This window comes from Balearica regulorum, chromosome 4 (assembly GCF_011004875.1).
Source record: "Balearica regulorum gibbericeps isolate bBalReg1 chromosome 4, bBalReg1.pri, whole genome shotgun sequence".
In the NCBI taxonomy this organism is placed as follows: Eukaryota; Metazoa; Chordata; class Aves; order Gruiformes; family Gruidae; genus Balearica; species Balearica regulorum.
Window position 1 is genome coordinate 41,896,603 of NC_046187.1, and position 17,494 is coordinate 41,914,096.

The window sequence follows — 17,494 nt, forward strand, 5'->3', positions numbered from 1 at the left end:
GTAACAAAACCGGGTTTGGTATTTTTCCCGACTGTTCCCCTCTCTAATCACCGAAACGTGCCTTCTAGGTAAGTGCTGTGGGTGACCTGGCGCTCAGCTTCGCTTCCGTTACTGTAGCCTTCATTCCATGGCGACTGCGGGGAGCGTGGAGTGGGACCTACCCTTATTCTCTAATACCAGGTTATGCAATCAGATTAAGGAGCCATCTGCAGCGCAAACTGAAGCTGCGCTATAATCGCGTTCCCGGCTCATGCAGAACTTTGGCTTATGCAGGATCTGTGTCTCCTCGAATCATTCACCGGCCTCCCCGCTACTGCTCTCCTCCTTCTGCAAGCTAGAAATGCACGGCAAGCGATACGGTCAAATATTTCAGTGATTGAATCATTACGCTTTGAGTACGGTCAGCTCAGATGCTGTTTCAGAGATTTAAAGGAATATTCGCGGCAGTTCAAAAGGAAAGCAAAACCTCACCCTTCGTTGCGTGCGCTTTGAGCGCGCTTGAAGGAAAATAGTAGGTCAAAGCTTGCTGCTTCTGCCGCTCTGCTGTCGACAGCCGAATTGTTAAATGGCTAATGCCGATGCATCTCTTGGGTAGTTTTGTGAAGTCTCAAAACTAAAAATATTTGCCTTTATCAAGTATTTTGACAGTATCTGTTTTAGCTAGTCGCATGCACAGCGAGGTCTCGGTTCGTCACCAGGGAAAATAATTGCGCATTCTCAGCCTTTGTTGTTGTTAGTCACCTTTATTAACAAAAAGTCCTTTTCAATGATAAAACTGGAAACTCGCGCCGCAAGTAGTCTTTGTCTTCAGAGACCTTCACTAAAGGAATGCAGGACGAACCCCTGATTACACGTGTGTTAAAAGCAGCTTTAACGAAGGACCGAGGTTCGGTTGTTCCCGGTCCGCAGAGCCGCAGTGGGCGGCAGCGCCGCGGCTCCCAGGGAACCCCCCCGCCCCGGGACAGCCCGGGACAGAGACCGCCCTCCCTCGCTCCGGCCAGCCGGACCCGCGCTCCGGCCACGGCTGACAAAAAAGCGGGGAAAAGAAAAGAAGCAGCGAGGCAGGGAGGGAAGACGGGGGAAATAAATGAATAAAGAATTGCTAGACAAGCAGCCCGAGACGCGGGGCTTAGACGGAAACAGTACAGCTAGAAAAAGTAAAGCGGGGGGGGGAGCTAATGCCGAAGCGAGAGGACAGGCAAGAGGAAGCGCGGGCGCCTCAACCTTTTTCGGTTGAAGCAGCTTCGGCGTTTGGCCGTGCGAGGGGCAGCGGCGATCCCTGCCCCGAGGGAGCGGCCGCCCGGCCTCCCGCTGCTGCCCCGCGCGTTTCTCGCCTTCCCGCCTCCACACCGGCAGGGCCGGGCTCGGCCGCCGCCGAACCGCCGCCTTTCAAATCCCAACGGCCGCGCCGCCAGGGAGGAGCGACAAGGCGGGAAGGGGTGGGGGGTGAGGGGGTTGAACGGGGGCTTTTAAAAGTGGGCTGAGCCGCCGCCGCCGCCGCTGCTCCCCCACGGCGGGCCCGGCCTCCTGGCGGCGGGAGAACGGGAGCGCAGGGCGGCCCGCTCGCTGCCGCCGCCGCCGCCGCCGCCGCCGCAGCGGACAAGAGCAGCGGCTGCCCCACCGCCACCGCGGGACGGCATCGCCGGCCTCAGCACCGCAAAGCGGCACGCCGAGCCCCCCGCCCGCGCTCCCGCAGCCGCCGCCCTGCACCTCGGGAGCTGTAGTTCTTTGGCTGCGCCGGTGGCGGAGGGGGCGGCGGGGGGAAGGACTGCATTTCCCGTGGCGCCCCGCGGCGGGGGAGCCGGCATGCGCGGCGGGGCGGGGCGGGGCGGCGGGCAGGTTGCTGTTGTTACATAGGAAACAGCTGAAGAGTCTCCACATGACAGGGGGGGAAGGAGGAAGTGGGGCGACCCGCGGGGCGCCGCTACCGCCGCCGCTCCGGTAGCCGCGGGGTTAAGGCAGCGGCAGCCGGCGGGAAGAGTCCTTCCCGCGGCGTACGGGCTGGCCGCCCTTGAGGGCGGGCTTGCGCCCCGGTGCCGCCGCTGAGGGCAGGCAGGGAGCACGGGAGCGCCCCGCCGGGCCGCGGCGTTTCGCCGGGGAAGTTTGGTGCGGGGCGGGATCCCGCCGCACTCCTCCGGGCTTCCCGCCGGCTGCGTAGGTGGCGCCGGGCATGAACGGCTTCGTCCCCGAGGACGTGACCCAGCGCGGGGCGGACCCCGCCGCCGCCGCCGTGGTGGGCAATGCGGGCTCCGCCGTGGAGGTGCCGCCGCCGCCGCCGCCAGCGCCGCCGGGGCTGGCTCCGGCCGCCGCCGCGGGCTCGGCGGGTGCCGGGGGTGCGGGCGGCCCCGGGGCCGGGCAGCTGTGCTGCCTGCGGGAGGAGGGGGAGCGGTGCGGCCGCGCCGCCGGCAACGCCAGCTTCAGCAAGCGGATCCAGAAGAGCATCTCGCAGAAGAAGGTGAAGATCGAGCTGGACAAGAGCGTAAGTCCGGGGAGGGGGGGCGCACGGGACGGCCGCCGCCGGCGGGGCAGGCACACAAAAGCGGCCGGCGGGTCCCGGCGGTGCGTGCCCGGGCAGCGGCGGCGTGTCCGGCCCCAGATCCGCTCCGCGGGGGCCGGTCCGATAGCTTGGTTGGTTTGGGGGCTTTTAGTAAACTTTAGGGAGGTTTTTTTGACGACGGGGAAGTTCTGTTTCCCCCTTCCTTCCCTCCCTCTCCCCCCCTCCCTTTTCCGTAGCACGGTGGAGTTTGGCTGGCGCTGCAGGAGCACGGCCTGAAAGTGCTCTCACTCTGCGGGAGAGGGTTGGGGGGAAGCGCCCGCCCCTCCTGCCTGCTCCTGGGGTCCCCTGTCAGCCCCCGAGAGCCGGGAGCACCGGCTGCGTTTTCCCCCGCGTTAGCTGGAGGATGAAGCAGCGTGGCCGGGAAGCACTCCTCCTCCCCGGAGCGGAGCCTGCATGGCTCCCGGCGCGCTAGTTTGTGTCTGTTCCTGGCGAGGGCAGCGCTCGGCTGCTCCGCCTCGTGTTGCAATGTTGCACGTCTCCCCTTGCCACTGTATCTTCCGCTCGGCAGCCATCAGGCGCCGTACAACGCGGCTCGGCTCGGCGCGGCCGGGCAGGGCGAGCGGCTCCCCCCCCGCGGCGGAGGGGGCGGCAGCCGGGCCGCCTTCGGGCGTCTTTCTGCCGAATAAAACGCCCGGGCATTTCGGAGGGGTGCTTGCCCTTGCCCGGTACAGCGGGAGGGCTTTACCGGCGTGGGGGAAAAGCAGCTTAAAATGCGCGGGGGCCGGCGTGACTGCTCCGCGGCTCGGCCCCGGCTTCGTGCGCCCCGAGGGACCCCCCGGCCCCGGGGGCTCCTCGCCCTGCAAGCGCAGTCCCTAAGCGCAGCTCCCGGCTTTCACTGCTATTAAAACACGCAGCTCTGAGAATCGGGGTTGGTACGCGCCGGAGAGTTCTCCCAAAGCGTGCAGATCCGCACAAAGGGAAACTTTTTAAAAGGAAAGAAGGGGGGGGGGGGGGGGAAATGTGTGTTGCTTGACCTGGCCTAGGTAGTGAAGTAAAACAAGGAGGGGGGGGATATAGATGGGAAATGAGAGCCAGTGTTAAACGAGAGGCGGCTTTTTGCCCTCCAAAGAACAACCGAAAGCTTGTTTTGTTTGTTTGCTTCCCGATGCCCGAGTTGCGATGAGTGGCCGGGGGGAGGGTTGGCCTTGTGTGTCTGCAGCCTGCTGCTGCTGAACCGGCCGCTTGCAGCACCTCAGCGTCCTCTGGGCCGAGCCGGTGGCAGTGGTCTGTAGTATAACACGTTCTTTATTTAGAAGAATCCAGTAGAAAAGCTTCCTGAACTCAGTTAATGTGACTGTGGTTGCTCGAGGGTTGTCTCAAGTCTGGGAGATATGTGGATTTCATTGAAAGATGCCGTATTACTCTTCTAGGCAAGACATCTGTATATTTGTGACTTCCACAAAAACTTAATTCAGAGTGTGAGAAATAGAAGAAAGAGGAAAGGCAGCGATGATGATGGTGACTCACCAGTACAAGACATCGACACTCCAGAGGTAGCTAAATTTTTTCCCAATTGTTGTGTTAAGCCTATTCTTAACAACTACTGAGTCCACGCAGATACCACTTTTCCACCCTTGCAGCTCTCCTTATTCTGGGTCGTGTGAGGAAAGGGAAGCTTCCTGACTCACTCAGTTCTTAATATAACAAAAGCTAACTGAATTTTACGTTGTATTTTCTGCATTAATTGTGCAGAGCAGAATGAATAAATCCTCTAGATTATTTTTAAATGTCTGCTAGTTCTCTCAGAAAACTGCTGGTTTCAATTTTCTCCTTTTTAGTGCTTCCTCTCCAGCATCCTACTAGAAGAGATGCTTTGCTACATATCAGCAAAAATCTGTCTTCTGCGGGAGTTGACAACTTGAAGGAAATTGCACATAGGACTTGAGATATAAATGCTTCGCTGCCCTGTCCCTCCGATCCTTCTGTGTTAAATGTGTTGCAGATGACTCTCGCAGTTATTCCATTGGCTTAGTCTAACTAGGAAAGTTTGATGATGGTAGCTCCTTGTTTTTACCCCTTGTTGGGGGAAGAAACATTTGGAGAGCTGTGCTAGAAAGGAGTGAGAAGAATGGTGCTTTTCTGACCTGTTTTCTTCACTGCAGACCAGTGAAACCTCTCACCTGTTGTAAAAGTGAACTGCAGCTTTCAAACCTCTTGTGTAGTATAGTGGGAGAGGCTGCACCTAAGGCTCTTTTTCCTACGTGTACTCTGGATTATTTCTGATACAGCCTGGTTTAGCAGGTGCTGTTCAGTGTGTTAATTTTGAGCAGAGGCTGTTATACCTACTTGGTCCCTTCTAAGAGGAATTTTTTTAAAGCTTTCTTCAGAAATTGCTCCATAAGTATTGATTTAATGGCATCCTTACAGTCAGCATCTGCAGATACCAGCAGCGTAAGTGATGAAACTTTGTGCGAGAATCCTTGCTTAAAGGCACATGGCTCCAGTCTGAAGACTCTAACTAAGAGGATTCTAGGGGACTTGGAGTAGTCTGATGCTGGGCTGTGTTGTTTGTCTGTTAAATGTGTGGGATTGCTTCTTTGAATGTTCTGTCTGCAGCTAATGTTCTGTGTGACTTCAGGTAGCTCTCCTGCAAGCCTGTTTTGTTTTCTCATGGAAGAATTATAAAACATGTCATAACCAATGGATATCTCTAGAACAAGAAAGCAAGCTTTTTTTTAATGGTACTACTGCAGAAAAGAAAACTGCCTGGGAAGTATTTTTGAGGAGTTTCAGCTGGCCATTGGGACAATGACAGTATGTTCATCCCACACGATTACTGTGTACCTTAGATGCCTGTCAGCCCTTGACCTTCTTTACTTTCAATTGCTATCCAGTTTATTAAGGGGGGGGGGGAAGTATCATTCTTCTGAAGACTTATTTGTAAGGCCCTCCTGTTTCTGTGTCAGTCCTGACCATCATTACCTGTTAGAAGTAATTCCTACAGGAGGGGAAGAGGCTTCTGCAGTACTGGTATGTTCTGGGACCTGGTGGAAAGCTGCTACTAATCCTCTGCATGATGCTGTAGTCTGTGGGTTCACCACTGTGACTTGGGAAGTAGAGTTTGTGTCGTGTAAACTTAAGAATACTAAAGGATACCCATGCTCTGTCATGCAAAGCAGCATCACATCAAGCCTGGCCAGGTTACCAAATTTGCAGTAGCGCTGCTGCTAAGTATTCTATAGTGAGACTGCTAAATGAATTTAAAGCAAAAGTGAATGCCTCAATCTCTAATGCAGTGAGTTGGAGAATACTACTGTAATTGCAACTGATCTAGCAGAATTTCTCATTCAGCCTGCTTTCTCAGCTTGCTTTCCCACTCAGTCATCTGATTAAGCTCTCTTACACTGTCAAGGAGGGTGGGAGGGTAAGCAGTTGCTGGGAGAAGTGACTGTTCATCAGAGTTCATGGGATTAGAAACTGAGGGAGTACTGGGTTAAGGTTGTGTATTTATATCCCTAAGAGAACCTTGTGCAATTCTCTCAACTGTCAACTCACACTGAAAAATAGTTTTGGACAACTATGCCCGTGCACATAACTCCTGCATTGTGCTTACGTAGCAGGGATATGTTTGGAGAGCAAGAGCAGCTGTTTTCTTCTCTCACCTCAAGCCAAGAAAACTTTGTGGTCTAGCCTTTTTGCCCGATTCTAATACATGCTATCTCATGGTGCAGATGTGCTATATCTCACATGTAACTTGTGTAAAATTTGATGGCTGGAATCACAATATAGGGGCCTCCTTTGAATCAGCATCTTCATAGATGTTATATGAAAGTTGTTACTGGGCTTTGTGTTAGTCATGTGTGAACTGAGGAACAAACAAAAAACCCAGAACTGATTAAAGTACAATAATGAGTTCCAAATAGTGTCCACAGCTAAAAGGAGGCAGAGCCATGGTCAGTAACAATGAAATGCTCTTGAGCTGAGCTGGGCTGTTTTCCTTTCCGCTGGAAGGTGCAGGGTGGAGTTTGGTTTTTTGTCAAAATGAGATCTGCTGAGCTGACAGTTCACACTTATGTGAGATTCCAAAATGTTTTTGAGAGGTGAACTGTTAATGACTGAATCCTTAGACTGTTTTCTTCCCCTTCCCCCCCCCCCCCCTTTTTCTTCTAGGTTGATTTATATCAATTACAAGTAAACACACTTCGAAGGTACAAAAGACACTTCAAGCTACAGACCAGACCAGGACTTAACAAAGCACAGCTTGTTGAAGTATGTATGAGTGTTTGTTCCATAATAGAAATTGCAACTTGCTGTGGCATGTGGTTTTCTATACAATGTGATCCTTGCATAAAAAGCATATGTTATCTGGATTTTAGGAGAACAAAAGGGAACTGCTTATCTAGCTTTCTTCATTGGCCACAGCTCCCGAGCCAAGTAAATCAAAAGTTCTTTCCAGAGGAGGGAGTTTTGACTTCTGAAAGGAGTGCGTGCTGCTTAAAAGCATGAAGTATTGAGTTGGAACAGTAAGATGATCTGCGTGTCCCTGAATATCATGGAGTCACAGATTTATAGTCTGTGCATCAGTCACACCTTCCCCCAAAGTGTCCTGCTGAAAAGAGCTAGAAACTGGGAGGTGGCACTGAAGTTCTAGCAAGGTTCAGACTTCTCTTTAAAAAGCTAGTTAATACAACCATAGATGTTTCTGTGTATGTAAAGTATAGAAATCTGAAAAACAGGCTTCTATTGATAATTATGTTAATCAAAACCACTGGGATCTCTATGAAATTAGGGGGTTTTTTCCTTATCAATATTTCTGAAAGCACTGAAGCTGTATGTGAGTACAGCTGTATGCAAGTATCTTTGCTGCACGTGAGTATCATTTTAAAGGAATTCTGCACTGCACAGTTACAGCATGCTGATGTAAATACCTGGGAGGACTGGTGATTTCTTAACAGGGAGGTATAGCAACTCTTTTTTCACTTTTGTGCAGTGGTACACTTAGTTGTACTTTGCAGGCATTTTGTTGGTCTCTCCCTTAATCTGTGTGGATTAAAGGCAAGGTTCTTAAATGTGTGGGAGATCTCAAGGCTGAGCTGTAAAAGAACAATGCTGCTGCCACTACAAGTAAAAGTGAGTCTTCTGTTTTCTTATATGTGAGTTGAGGTACAGCTAGGTCTTGAATTAGCAGGGCTGTGGATTTAAAAAGCACAAACAGTTTTTGTTCTGCAAAATTGGCATTTCTAAGGATCTGGTATGTCTCATGAGATATTTGCGCTAGCTTATGCTTCTTATGCTGCTTGATGCAAATAGGCAAAGCTGCTTCTGTCACATGCTTTGAATGACCTGTAGGTATTTGTGAGCCATAGCTGCAGAACTTCCTTATTTTGCAGTGCATGTGATTCCTTGTAACCTGTCCTAATGCACAATAGACACTGCTCTAGCTGTTACTTAAAAGTTCACTTCAAAGGACTCTGTCAAACTGTTTCTCTGATTTTTTGGGGTGGGGTTTAGAAAGCTTTCTAACTTGCTAATTAGGCTAAACACATCCTGTGGTAGTTAAATGAGCAGTCCCATGTTACTTCCTAATTTTAATCCACTAAAATATTCTGCAAAAAGCCAGAGAATAGACTTGGGCAGGTATAATGTTTTGCATGCTTTATTTTAAAGCTGGTGTTTGTTTTGATGAAGGGAAAGAATTCTGGAATGACAAAAGTTATTTGAGAACTGTTTAGCGATTGTCATATTTTGGTGGTTACAGCATGGTGAATTTTCATTGATAGCTCTGTTTTGAAGAGCTGAATGTTCAGTTATAATTCTCAGATTCTTGTATTGTCTTAGATGTTTTTATACATGACGATGCAGATGCTCACCTCCAACCTGAGTAATGAGCAGTTGCCTCTTATTTCTGTGCTGTAGCTCTGTGGATATTCTATATTCATTACTTGCTTTATAGTCAAGCTTTAACTACACAGATGTAATTATACTTCTGTACTTGTTTTGAGAAGTCTTTTTTGTTTTCTGAGCTTTTTACTTGGGAAATTAGGGTACAATCTGCTATTTTTAATTCATAGTTCCAATAAAATGGTTTCTGTTTACCTTTTTTAATAACTAACTATTACACTTGGAGAGGTAGATTTTTCCTTTCTATTTTTTTAAGCTTCTTGATCAAGCTTTTAAACTTTGATGTAGTCAATTTAAATCTGAATCTTTAGTTTCTGCATATAAGAGTTGTTATTTAATTTCCTTGCGTTCTTCCTTTATAGATAATTGGCTGCCATTTTAGGACAATTCCAGTGAATGAAAAGGACACCTTAACATATTTCATCTACTCGGTGAAGAATGACAAGAACAAACCAGATCTAAAGATGGATAGTGGGGTTCATTAGACGGAAAAGGTTGGGACTGAGACTCAGGCCGTAAATCAAAAGACTGAGGGTTTTTGTTGATACGCAAAAGCTTTCTTTGTAACTTTCTCTCCAGAGAGTTTGTCTGTTTTATTTTTCATAACCTTGCTGATTTGTTTGAAAACCATCTCTTACAAAACAAATTTCCTCAGCAAAAGTATTTTAAATAAATATCACTGATATTGTTGTTCAAGTGGGTGTGTCTGTAACTTATTTAGTGAGTTACTTGTACCTAATAGTTAAGCTTTGAGTAATTATGTAATAATATTAAAATATTTTTCAATTAAAGTGTGCCAAGGATATATTTATGAATGTACTTCAAGTTCTCATGATGCAATGCCTTAAAAAAAAAAAAAAAGCTGTAGCAAACTTGGCAATAGGTTCTTTTTCCTGAGGTAAAAGGCTTTAAATGACAGTTCCAGTTGTTAGCTGGGTAGAAATGGCTGAATTATGTATTTTTTTTTTTCCCCCCTTTGGAAACAAGAATTGATGGGGGCTTTTCTGATTTGTTTATTCATCTTGTCATTGCTGGGATATGTGCTTCCAAGCACTAAGGCCTTCCTGTTCCTATATTAAAATGGAAAGGGAAAAAAAAAAAAAGCAGGTCTCAAATTTCAAAGCTATAAGTATGGATGAAAAGAGTGCTGCAGCTTACTGTGCCGAGAAATCCTTCCACTCGATAAGAAATCCTTTAGCTGCTGACTTTTCCATTCATCTACATAGGCTGCGGCTAAGAACTTAATTGGACAATGGAAGACAGAGTCTGTGCTGGGTCAATATGGAATCTCCTAATAGGCATACTGTTTCTTTTTCATAGCTTGTGTTAGCTCAGGCCTGTTTAAAAACAAACAAACAAAAAAAATGCACCCCAAAACTTATGGTAATATATGAGAAAAATATCCTGTGATACTTATGCTTTTAATTGAATATCTTTGTAAAGTCTGATGTTGAAGATGATATTATGAATGACTCTAATTATTGTGCCGATCGAAGTGTGTTTTATGGAATATGATTTCTTTCTGCTTTAAGCTGAAGAAAAGGCAGAGTGAGAAGAGCTCTCCTCTTAAAGCAGAGGAGGACATGACTTCAGCTTCTTCAGTTAGCAACTCTTAACCTTATCAGATGAAGACTTTTTCTTAATTTGGGGAAAAATAAGAAAGCAGTATTTCTATGGTCCAATCTGCTTGATGTTAATCTGGTTTCTTGAAAACTACTACTTTGCTGCTATCACTGCAACTAAGATGTTCCGCTTTGCTTTTTTTGACCTGTGATACTTGCATAGAACTGAATGATGATAAACCCTAACCTCAAACTGGCTGCCTTCCCAGTAGCTCTCAGTGGTCTGATTTCTTTCACTTGCAGTGTCTTACATATTTCCACAATAAAGTTCTGCGGCATTGGCCTGAGTTCAAGATGGTTAGCGATATCTAGCTTAGTGGCAGCTAAAATTGGTATTCCTTTGAAGGGATGTTTTAGTGCCCATTTCACCAAGACTGTAAAGCTGTTTGCTAAATATCCTTTGCACAAATTCAGCTCGTTGTCTTCAAAGTACTAGTTAGCAAAGCAGCCAGGGAACCTGGGGGTGGATAGGACATCTGAAGGAGAAAGGCTTTTTCTCTCAGTCTGTGGCAGGGGTGAGTATTCTCACCTAGGCCTGGCAGAACCTGTAGAAGAAGCTTTGGGAAGGAAGGAGAGTGGGGAGAGAAACAAAAGGAAGTCTGTATGGGAAGTCGGTCTTAAAATAGTAGCTTAAGTGACCCTATCCTGCTGCATGTGGAGTGGCAAAACTTTTCTCCAGTGGATTATGGGTCTCCCTTAGCCAGGAGTGGTGGAAGGAAAGTAACTGGAAAATCACCTGCTAACTTTTACTACCCAGATTTGCATCTGCCTTAATTTTTTTTCCTACTGCTGCTTTGGAAAGCTGTGAATGCCAGACATAGGCGATGTGATTTGCGTAGAAACTAGGTGGCACAACCAACAGAAGTTATGTGTCCTTATTACTGCTGGAAGCTCATAGAGGATTTTGTACAAGAACAGATACCATGGGTTTTTTTAGCAGAGCACTGACTTTGGATATTGTGACTGTGGGTTGTCAGATTTATGGGTTTGGGGTTTTTTTACCCTTAATTGATGATTTGGTAGGAAGCCCAAATGACTCAGGAATAATTACACAAACCAGGCTCAAAAAGCCCGGTGAGACAAACTGTTTGACAGTCAATAGCCTAAGAATTACTTGGCAAAAATAGTACACACAAATTTACTTGAAACTTTTATTATTAGCTATGTATAATCACCCTCCTCGCCTACTAGCCAACCCTCATTTACTAACAGGAAGAAAAACAGTCATAGTCATATTTCATACTACGTGTGAAATAAGTCTAGTAAACTGATGGTAGCAGTTTTTGTGGTGTAACGGTGTAAGATTATTAAATGAACAGTACCCTTTTTGAGTGGAAGACTAATTACTTCTCTACTACATACATTCCATGTGACTGACTTGATAGCTGAAGAGTTCTTATAAGTAAGGCAATAAGCCAGGCTTACTGCCCGTAAGCCTAGCTTGTTCAGGTGGGTTTTCTTAAACTTAAAGGGACCTAAATTTTTGGCTGTTTTTCTCTTGTACAACAATCAGTGTTGGTAGGTGTTGAGAGGTGACTGTATAGCTACAGCCTAGATCCTGATACCTCTTAAACATTAAGATGATTACTTCTAATATTTTGAGATACCTTTTTGTCTTCACTTCCCTAGCTATTTCCTTACAGAGCTAGCCTAAAAAATAAAAAGCCAGCATTTTAATTTGATTTCAAACAATGCTTGATTTAAAAAGCTGCTTAAGTGTGGATTTTTATGTTGCTTTAACAGACCTTGGATCAGTCCCGCTTTAGACATCTTTCTGAATATCTATACACACTATTGTAACTGTTCTAGTATTTTAAATGTTCAATGTTAAGATCAAGCAATTTAAGGTTTTACAGATTGCATAGTTAATGCAGGTGACCAGGTAGACATAATTAAGACATAAGTGTGCTTTAGTACTATTAATGTGAAGTTTGACCTTTTTTTCTAGTGGAATTTTCAAATATGAATGGTGCATGTATTTTAAGATGCCTAAATAGAACATGGGAGCCTGTCTGCAGAAGTGCCAGGGACTGAGTAGCTTAAAACAGCATTAGCTGTGTGGCGCCCATAAAGCAATAGGAAGCTGCACTGCCATAGTTTGCTACGAGAATCACGTTCCTAATGACATGAAGGCTTAGGCTTGAAGTTTCTTCATCCAAACTAATTGAGAATGTTATGCTAAATAACAAAAGTTAGGCTTTTTGCTAGGGGAAGCATTAAGAGCTTGTACAGTCTTTTACACAATTACGGAAATTAAGTCAGCTACCAAATTTGAAAGGAGAACTTCTCACATATTGGAGATTCTGAAAAGGTGTAGAAAGGAAATTTGTCTACAGTGGCACTGTCTTGTGGTTAGAAAGGAAGTTTGTTTGTTGGTAGTGGTTTTGGTTTTCCCCTTGAAAGCATTATTATGTGATTGTAGAATGATGTCTGTTCGTCTTCACCGGCAGCCTTGATATCCATCACTGACTGTTGCAGGGTATCACAAAAGATATCTTTGGTCCAAAGAAAATATGCCTGAAAAATATTATCAGATATTTAAATAATTAGATCATTGGTTTATCAGAACTTTAATATGACATGCATTTCCAGTTGTGGATTATTTTTTTTTTTTTCAGCTTATGGTGGGATATATGTGGGATTACTATGTTTGTGGGATGCCCTTCCAGCAATGCAAATGCAACTGCAGGTCTGGATGAAGATACTTTTCTACCTCTGCTGGCCTGGTTTGGAAGCGATGGCAAAACTTTCGTTGATCAGAGCGCTAAGACTCCACCCTGGTATTTTAGCTTTGAGAAAATAAACTTACCAAATATATAATATTATAAAAATAAAGAAATTTGGCATGTGCATGCATACTATGTAGTACAATTTGTCCCGAGAGCAGACCTGCAAAGTAGGTCTTCTGTACCTCAAGATGGTTGAAGGAGGACCTCCTGATGTGTTTGTGTCAAAGAAAGAGGCTTTGTCAGGCTGCTCAAAGCTCAGAGGTTGAAGCTAGAAACCCAAAATGTGCTTCAGATTGAGGACACCATATCTGGTTTTAGGGAGAATGAAATATGAAAAACTTATTTAAACCCTGCTCTCAGTTTGAACGTGAGGTTTCTAGCTTTAGATGTCATTCCCACTTGGTTCAAATCTAGTCCCCTATGGGAGTGCTGAGAAGTTGCCCGTTATTGGATTTTAGATTAGTTAGGTTAGAGAAACTTGGGTAGTTAGAGGAGCGCACATAAAAAGTCATTTTTTTCTTGCCAATATAATGCCATCACATTTTAGTGTCCCTGAAGTATTGGTAAGTTTTGAAGTGTTGATATTTTTAATCTAAATTTCCTGAAGTAAAGATGTTGCTGGAAAGCTGAATGAAATAATACCTCTTAATACATTTTATTACTTCAAACCAGTGTGGGCTGGTGGTGTCTATTAACTTAATATTATTTTTGTTGGGATGTTCGTTCTTTCTGTAAAACAACAGCAGAAAACCCCAAGTTCGGTGAGAACTTCACCGTTCAGCTTTGTCAGCAGAGCCAGTGAGCCAGAGCAGAGTCGATGTTCTCAGGCTAAATCTTTTCCCTCCCTTGCAGGCATTTGCGAACTTCTGTTTCCCCGTTTACTTTCCCACTTTAAACAGCTGTCTTCACAGAATCATTTATTCAACTGATGTATCTGCATACGCCTTAGAATAGCGGTATGGTTCTTTACCATGGAACAGAAATCAGATGGTTTTGTTTATGGTCCTGAAAACATCTTCATTGCAAAATGCTTTGCATGAAGATTTGAAGTAGTTCTCTTATTTAGTTTAGATCAAGCAAAAGAGTCAAAAGTTGGATGATTTAGCTGCTGAAGTCCCCTGCAATAGGACATGCAAGTTTACCAAATATGCTAAGTATGTCCTAGGTGAGCCCCTGAAAAACAAAAGCTTAAAACTGGCAGCGTATCAGATAATTGGCTATATCTTGCTATAATTTCAAACCATCTGAAGTGATGCGTTTCTTTAAAATGGTATCTTATTCCTCCAGTGGAAACTGTGAAACGATGGAAATATAATGGGTGATGACACAGAACTGCACAAGTTGACAGGAAACGAGCACGGCCTTACTTTGGGCAGCAGAGCAATGCGTTCAAGTTGCAGTAACAGATCACCTCGCAGCCCTTCCCTTCCCAAAAGTGATCTTGCAGACCATCATCGATCTGTCGAAGGTTCTCCGTGCCTTCGGGGATGTCGTGGCAGCTGTGGTCTTTGAGGGCCCTCTTGTAACAAGCGGGACGCCGGGAGGGCACCGCAGGGGCACCCAGGAGGGTGCTCAGCAGAAGCAGCGCCGAGACCATCTTCATTTTGGCAAAGCTTCCTGCAGCGGGGTGGCTAAAGAGAAATGAGGTATGTGACACGAGTGTAGCTGTTGAACAGATCTCTTTCCCCAGTTTGCTTTCTGGCTTGTGTTTTTCTTTTCTTTCCTGGGAACTTTTGGAGGTTTGAGCCTCTGTGCTGGAGAGTGTTTTCTCCTAGGAGGTAAATAATATTGCAGCAGAATTGATATTCATTACTTTCTCTACAACCTTGGGAATATTTTTATCGGGAATTGAGGCTTCTGTTGCTGGCAATTTTGTTGATTCTTTGGCCTCTCACCTTGAGAAAATTGCTTTGAGCTGGCAGTGTTCTCTCAGAGGTGTAAGTGAATGTATCGATTGCTACCAAACCAGGGGAAAATGTCCAGGTGTGTTTCCTTGCCTTCCTGGCCATTTTGCCTGTCGAAACAAGAGTCACTCACATAAAATTTATGGTATGTTTCCCCATCAAAGTTGTGGAAAAACTCTGCTGATTGAATCCTCTGTCATGGACCACTCGACAAACCCAAGTGTTAAACAGCAAAGGAGGGTGAAGCTCTCAGCGTGCTGCCAGGTGCCGCTGTCCTGGGCTGCCGGCTCTGCTGTGATACAGCATTACTCAGAATTTCCCCCTTTATTTTTTTTTTTTTAATATCTTTTTTTTGGTACTGCAAACTGCTTAGCTGAGTCTTACTACAGGAGGTCATTATGGTTAATTGGCTTTTTAAAAGACAGGCTAAATTGTCCCTTGCAAAACTCTGCTGTTGGCGACGAGGCTCGCCATCGTCTGCGCAAGCTGCTTTAGCGTTAGCTGTGCTGTTCTGTGCTGCTTTGCACAGAGACCGACCATGCCACAAACTTTGGATAAGACCCTTGAACTCGCATTCGCTTTTAAATTAGCATTTTGAACAATGCTTCAACCTAGACGTTATTAGTATTAGCAGGGGGAGTGGGGTTTTTTTACCTTTCCTTGTGCTTGAATGAAAGGGGTTTGATACCTTACTGAATTTAGATAGGAATTCTGCTCTGGAAACTAACCTAAAGCAATGGTCAGGTCTGCCCAGCGAGCTCTCCCTGAGCGCTCCTCGCTCAGCTTTCGTTAGCCTCAAGGAAGACTTTGCTGTCCTTCATCCTGTTGGCGCTTTGGAGTCGATCCCCTGACACTACGTCATTATGGTCTGGTTCTAGTCTTTCCTGCAGGGCTGCAGAAGACCGTGCTCCAGACTAACCCAAAAATAACTTTGAATAAAGCAACGTCTGATCAAAGAAAGACTATCAAATGCCAAGGTAAGATGGCAGAGCTATTACTTCGATAAGAAAAAGAAATAAGTTGTAGAAGTCACTAAGACAATAGTCCCACTTGAGTTGTTTTGTAAAGCTCTTGAGGTCACCTTTGGAAAAAAAAAAGCTATTAAATATATAAATTTACTGTATTTTGTAGTAATTTTTCCTGGGTAGTTACAGCACCACCATAGCTTGCCGATCTTCCATTTCTTCAGGCAATGAATGACACACCAGAGAGTGGAAGAATTTGGATTCATATTAGGGATAAAATACTACACCTTGATGCTCTTAGATTGTATTTTTCCACAAGATTTTGAGTAAACTTGTTTTTTGAACGCCGGTAGCCAAATAATATATTAAAAAGCAGCCAATACATTAAAGAACATGACTGAAGTGAAAATAAGCTCTTGTGTATTTTTGAACTTCTCTCATAGAAGCAAAATTCATTGAATGATTCCTTTTAGTTTCTATGAACTTTTGAGTAGGAGACTCCTATAAACTACTAGGAATTGGCGCCTTGGGGATCTATTTTTTAATTACCTTAGAGTGCAGCATTGAATGACATACTATCTTTATTAGTTTTAGACCTCAAAACTACTTCTGAAATAAAGTAAACATTGTTCTAACTTTCCCTGATGTTGTTTTTTTGACTTGAGTAAAGAATCTGTATTATTATAATAATGGTTTTATTTTGTAGGAGTGTAAACACTGCAGTTATGAGGGTTCTACTCAGAGAAGTCTAATGCTTAAAGACTACAAGTTTGTTTATACTATGCCTTGATAAATGCCAATGTCAAGGAGTACAATTTAACATTCTTCTGTTCAAATAATTGAGCTTAATTATTTAAGTATTTAATGGCAGAAAATTTCCATGAAAGAGAAGTTTAGGAAGCAGGGAGTTTATGCCTTAGTTTCCTGTGATGGGATTATTCTGTGAGTTCTTCCCCTGAGGATGAGGCATTCATCATACCTTGCTTTTGTGTACATTTTTTTTTTATTCCTAATAATTTGGGTGATCTTTCCCTCCCTGGAGTGCAGCTGGATTACTCATTTGAATCTGTTGCCAGCTGCCTGTCTGCTCAAAATTTGTAGGAACTCATTCTGTCCTGGAAATGGGCAGATTATCTATAGACTGTCAAATTGCTGGATTCAAAAATCGCAACCTACAGTTTAAGATAACTCACTACTTGCCTTGGAACAGAACAGGGTATTGCTATAGTGCACCGTCGAGAGGGCTTATATGGATAACTGCCGAAATCAGTATCAGCAAAGTCAATATGCTGCTGAGCTACGGGTAGACAGCTTCATTATCAGCTCAGTTATGCATCTTACCAATGTTCAGCATTGCTATTATTCAGAAAAACCATTGTATTTATTTTATTAGAATTTTATTTCTGCTTAAATATTTCCTCTGGTTGTTGTGGGTTGGTTTTTTCGCAGATCATAACCAAAAGGTCAAAAGACCTTTCTTCAAAAGATTATTCCTTTCCTGCGAGAGAAGGGTCCCTATTTGCAGGTGAAAGATTGCCAAGGACCTGAAGTGTTTCATCGGCTCCCTGCACAGGATTGACACTGATAAACTCAGCAGACCTTTCAGAGGCAGCATCTTTTTCTGCCAAACTAATGCAACTCCTTTTCTGAACATGGACGCAGAGATGATGGAATGTCGCTGATTGCCTAGGTAAAGAACAGAGCTAGTATACGCATCTTTATTTCAAAACACATGTCAAAGACCTTACCTGCTTTTGCATGCCACGGAAACGGTCTTTTCTCATAAAACAAATCAGGGAAATGTGATGAACAAATCCAGTCACTAAGGTGACTCAAAGATTCATTGCCAGCAAGCACCCTCTTACATTTCTGTGTT

The 17,494-nt window shown here is 44.9% G+C and overlaps 2 protein-coding genes across 5 annotated transcripts; one reads left to right on the plus strand and one right to left on the minus strand.

Moving 5' to 3' along the window:
• The first annotated feature begins 1,578 nt into the window (after positions 1-1,578).
• Positions 1,579-9,094, plus strand: SAP30 (Sin3A associated protein 30). Of its 3 annotated transcripts, XM_075751889.1 has the most exons (4): positions 1,831-2,479; positions 3,928-4,050; positions 6,668-6,766; positions 8,761-9,094. In XM_075751889.1, exons 1-4 carry the CDS (start codon positions 2,171-2,173, stop codon positions 8,881-8,883), a joined length of 654 nt encoding a protein of 217 aa, XP_075608004.1. In that variant the 5' UTR covers positions 1,831-2,170; the 3' UTR covers positions 8,884-9,094. The 3 variants fall into 3 exon arrangements, with proteins under 3 accessions (XP_075608005.1, XP_075608006.1, XP_075608004.1); XM_075751890.1 differs by lacking the exons at positions 6,668-6,766; positions 8,761-9,094 and adding an exon at positions 5,136-5,574 and having other exon boundaries at positions 1,579-2,479; XM_075751891.1 differs by lacking the exon at positions 3,928-4,050 and having other exon boundaries at positions 1,813-2,479.
• Positions 9,095-11,162: 2,068 nt separating this feature from the next.
• SCRG1 (stimulator of chondrogenesis 1) lies at positions 11,163-14,778 on the minus strand. Of its 2 annotated transcripts, XM_075751892.1 has the most exons (3): positions 14,633-14,778; positions 14,117-14,355; positions 12,402-12,537 (listed from the first exon to the last, which is right to left on the minus strand). In XM_075751892.1, exons 1-3 carry the CDS (start codon positions 14,756-14,758, stop codon positions 12,483-12,485), a joined length of 420 nt encoding a protein of 139 aa, XP_075608007.1. In that variant the 5' UTR covers positions 14,759-14,778; the 3' UTR covers positions 12,402-12,482. The 2 variants fall into 2 exon arrangements, with proteins under 2 accessions (XP_010301837.2, XP_075608007.1); XM_010303535.2 differs by lacking the exon at positions 14,633-14,778 and having other exon boundaries at positions 11,163-12,537; positions 14,117-14,438.
• Positions 14,779-17,494: the final 2,716 nt, after the last annotated feature.

Bases quoted from the DNA above. Each gene is read 5' to 3' on its own strand.
- SAP30 (XM_075751889.1), top strand. From the start codon at position 2,171: ATGAACGGCTTCGTCCCCGAGGACGTGACCCAGCGCGGGGCGGACCCC. The intron at 2,480-3,927 runs GTAAGTCCGGGG...TTACTCTTCTAG, and splicing joins AGATCGAGCTGGACAAGAGC to GCAAGACATCTGTATATTTG. The intron at 6,767-8,760 runs GTATGTATGAGT...CTTCCTTTATAG, and splicing joins ACAAAGCACAGCTTGTTGAA to ATAATTGGCTGCCATTTTAG.
- SCRG1 (XM_075751892.1), bottom strand. From the start codon at position 14,758: ATGGCCAGGAAGGCAAGGAAACACACCTGGACATTTTCCCCTGGTTTG. The intron at 14,356-14,632 runs AGAATCAACAAA...GGAAGCTTTGCC, and splicing joins TTCTCAAGGTGAGAGGCCAA to AAAATGAAGATGGTCTCGGC. The intron at 12,538-14,116 runs GTAAGGCCGTGC...AATATTTTTCAG, and splicing joins GCATTGCTCTGCTGCCCAAA to GCATATTTTCTTTGGACCAA.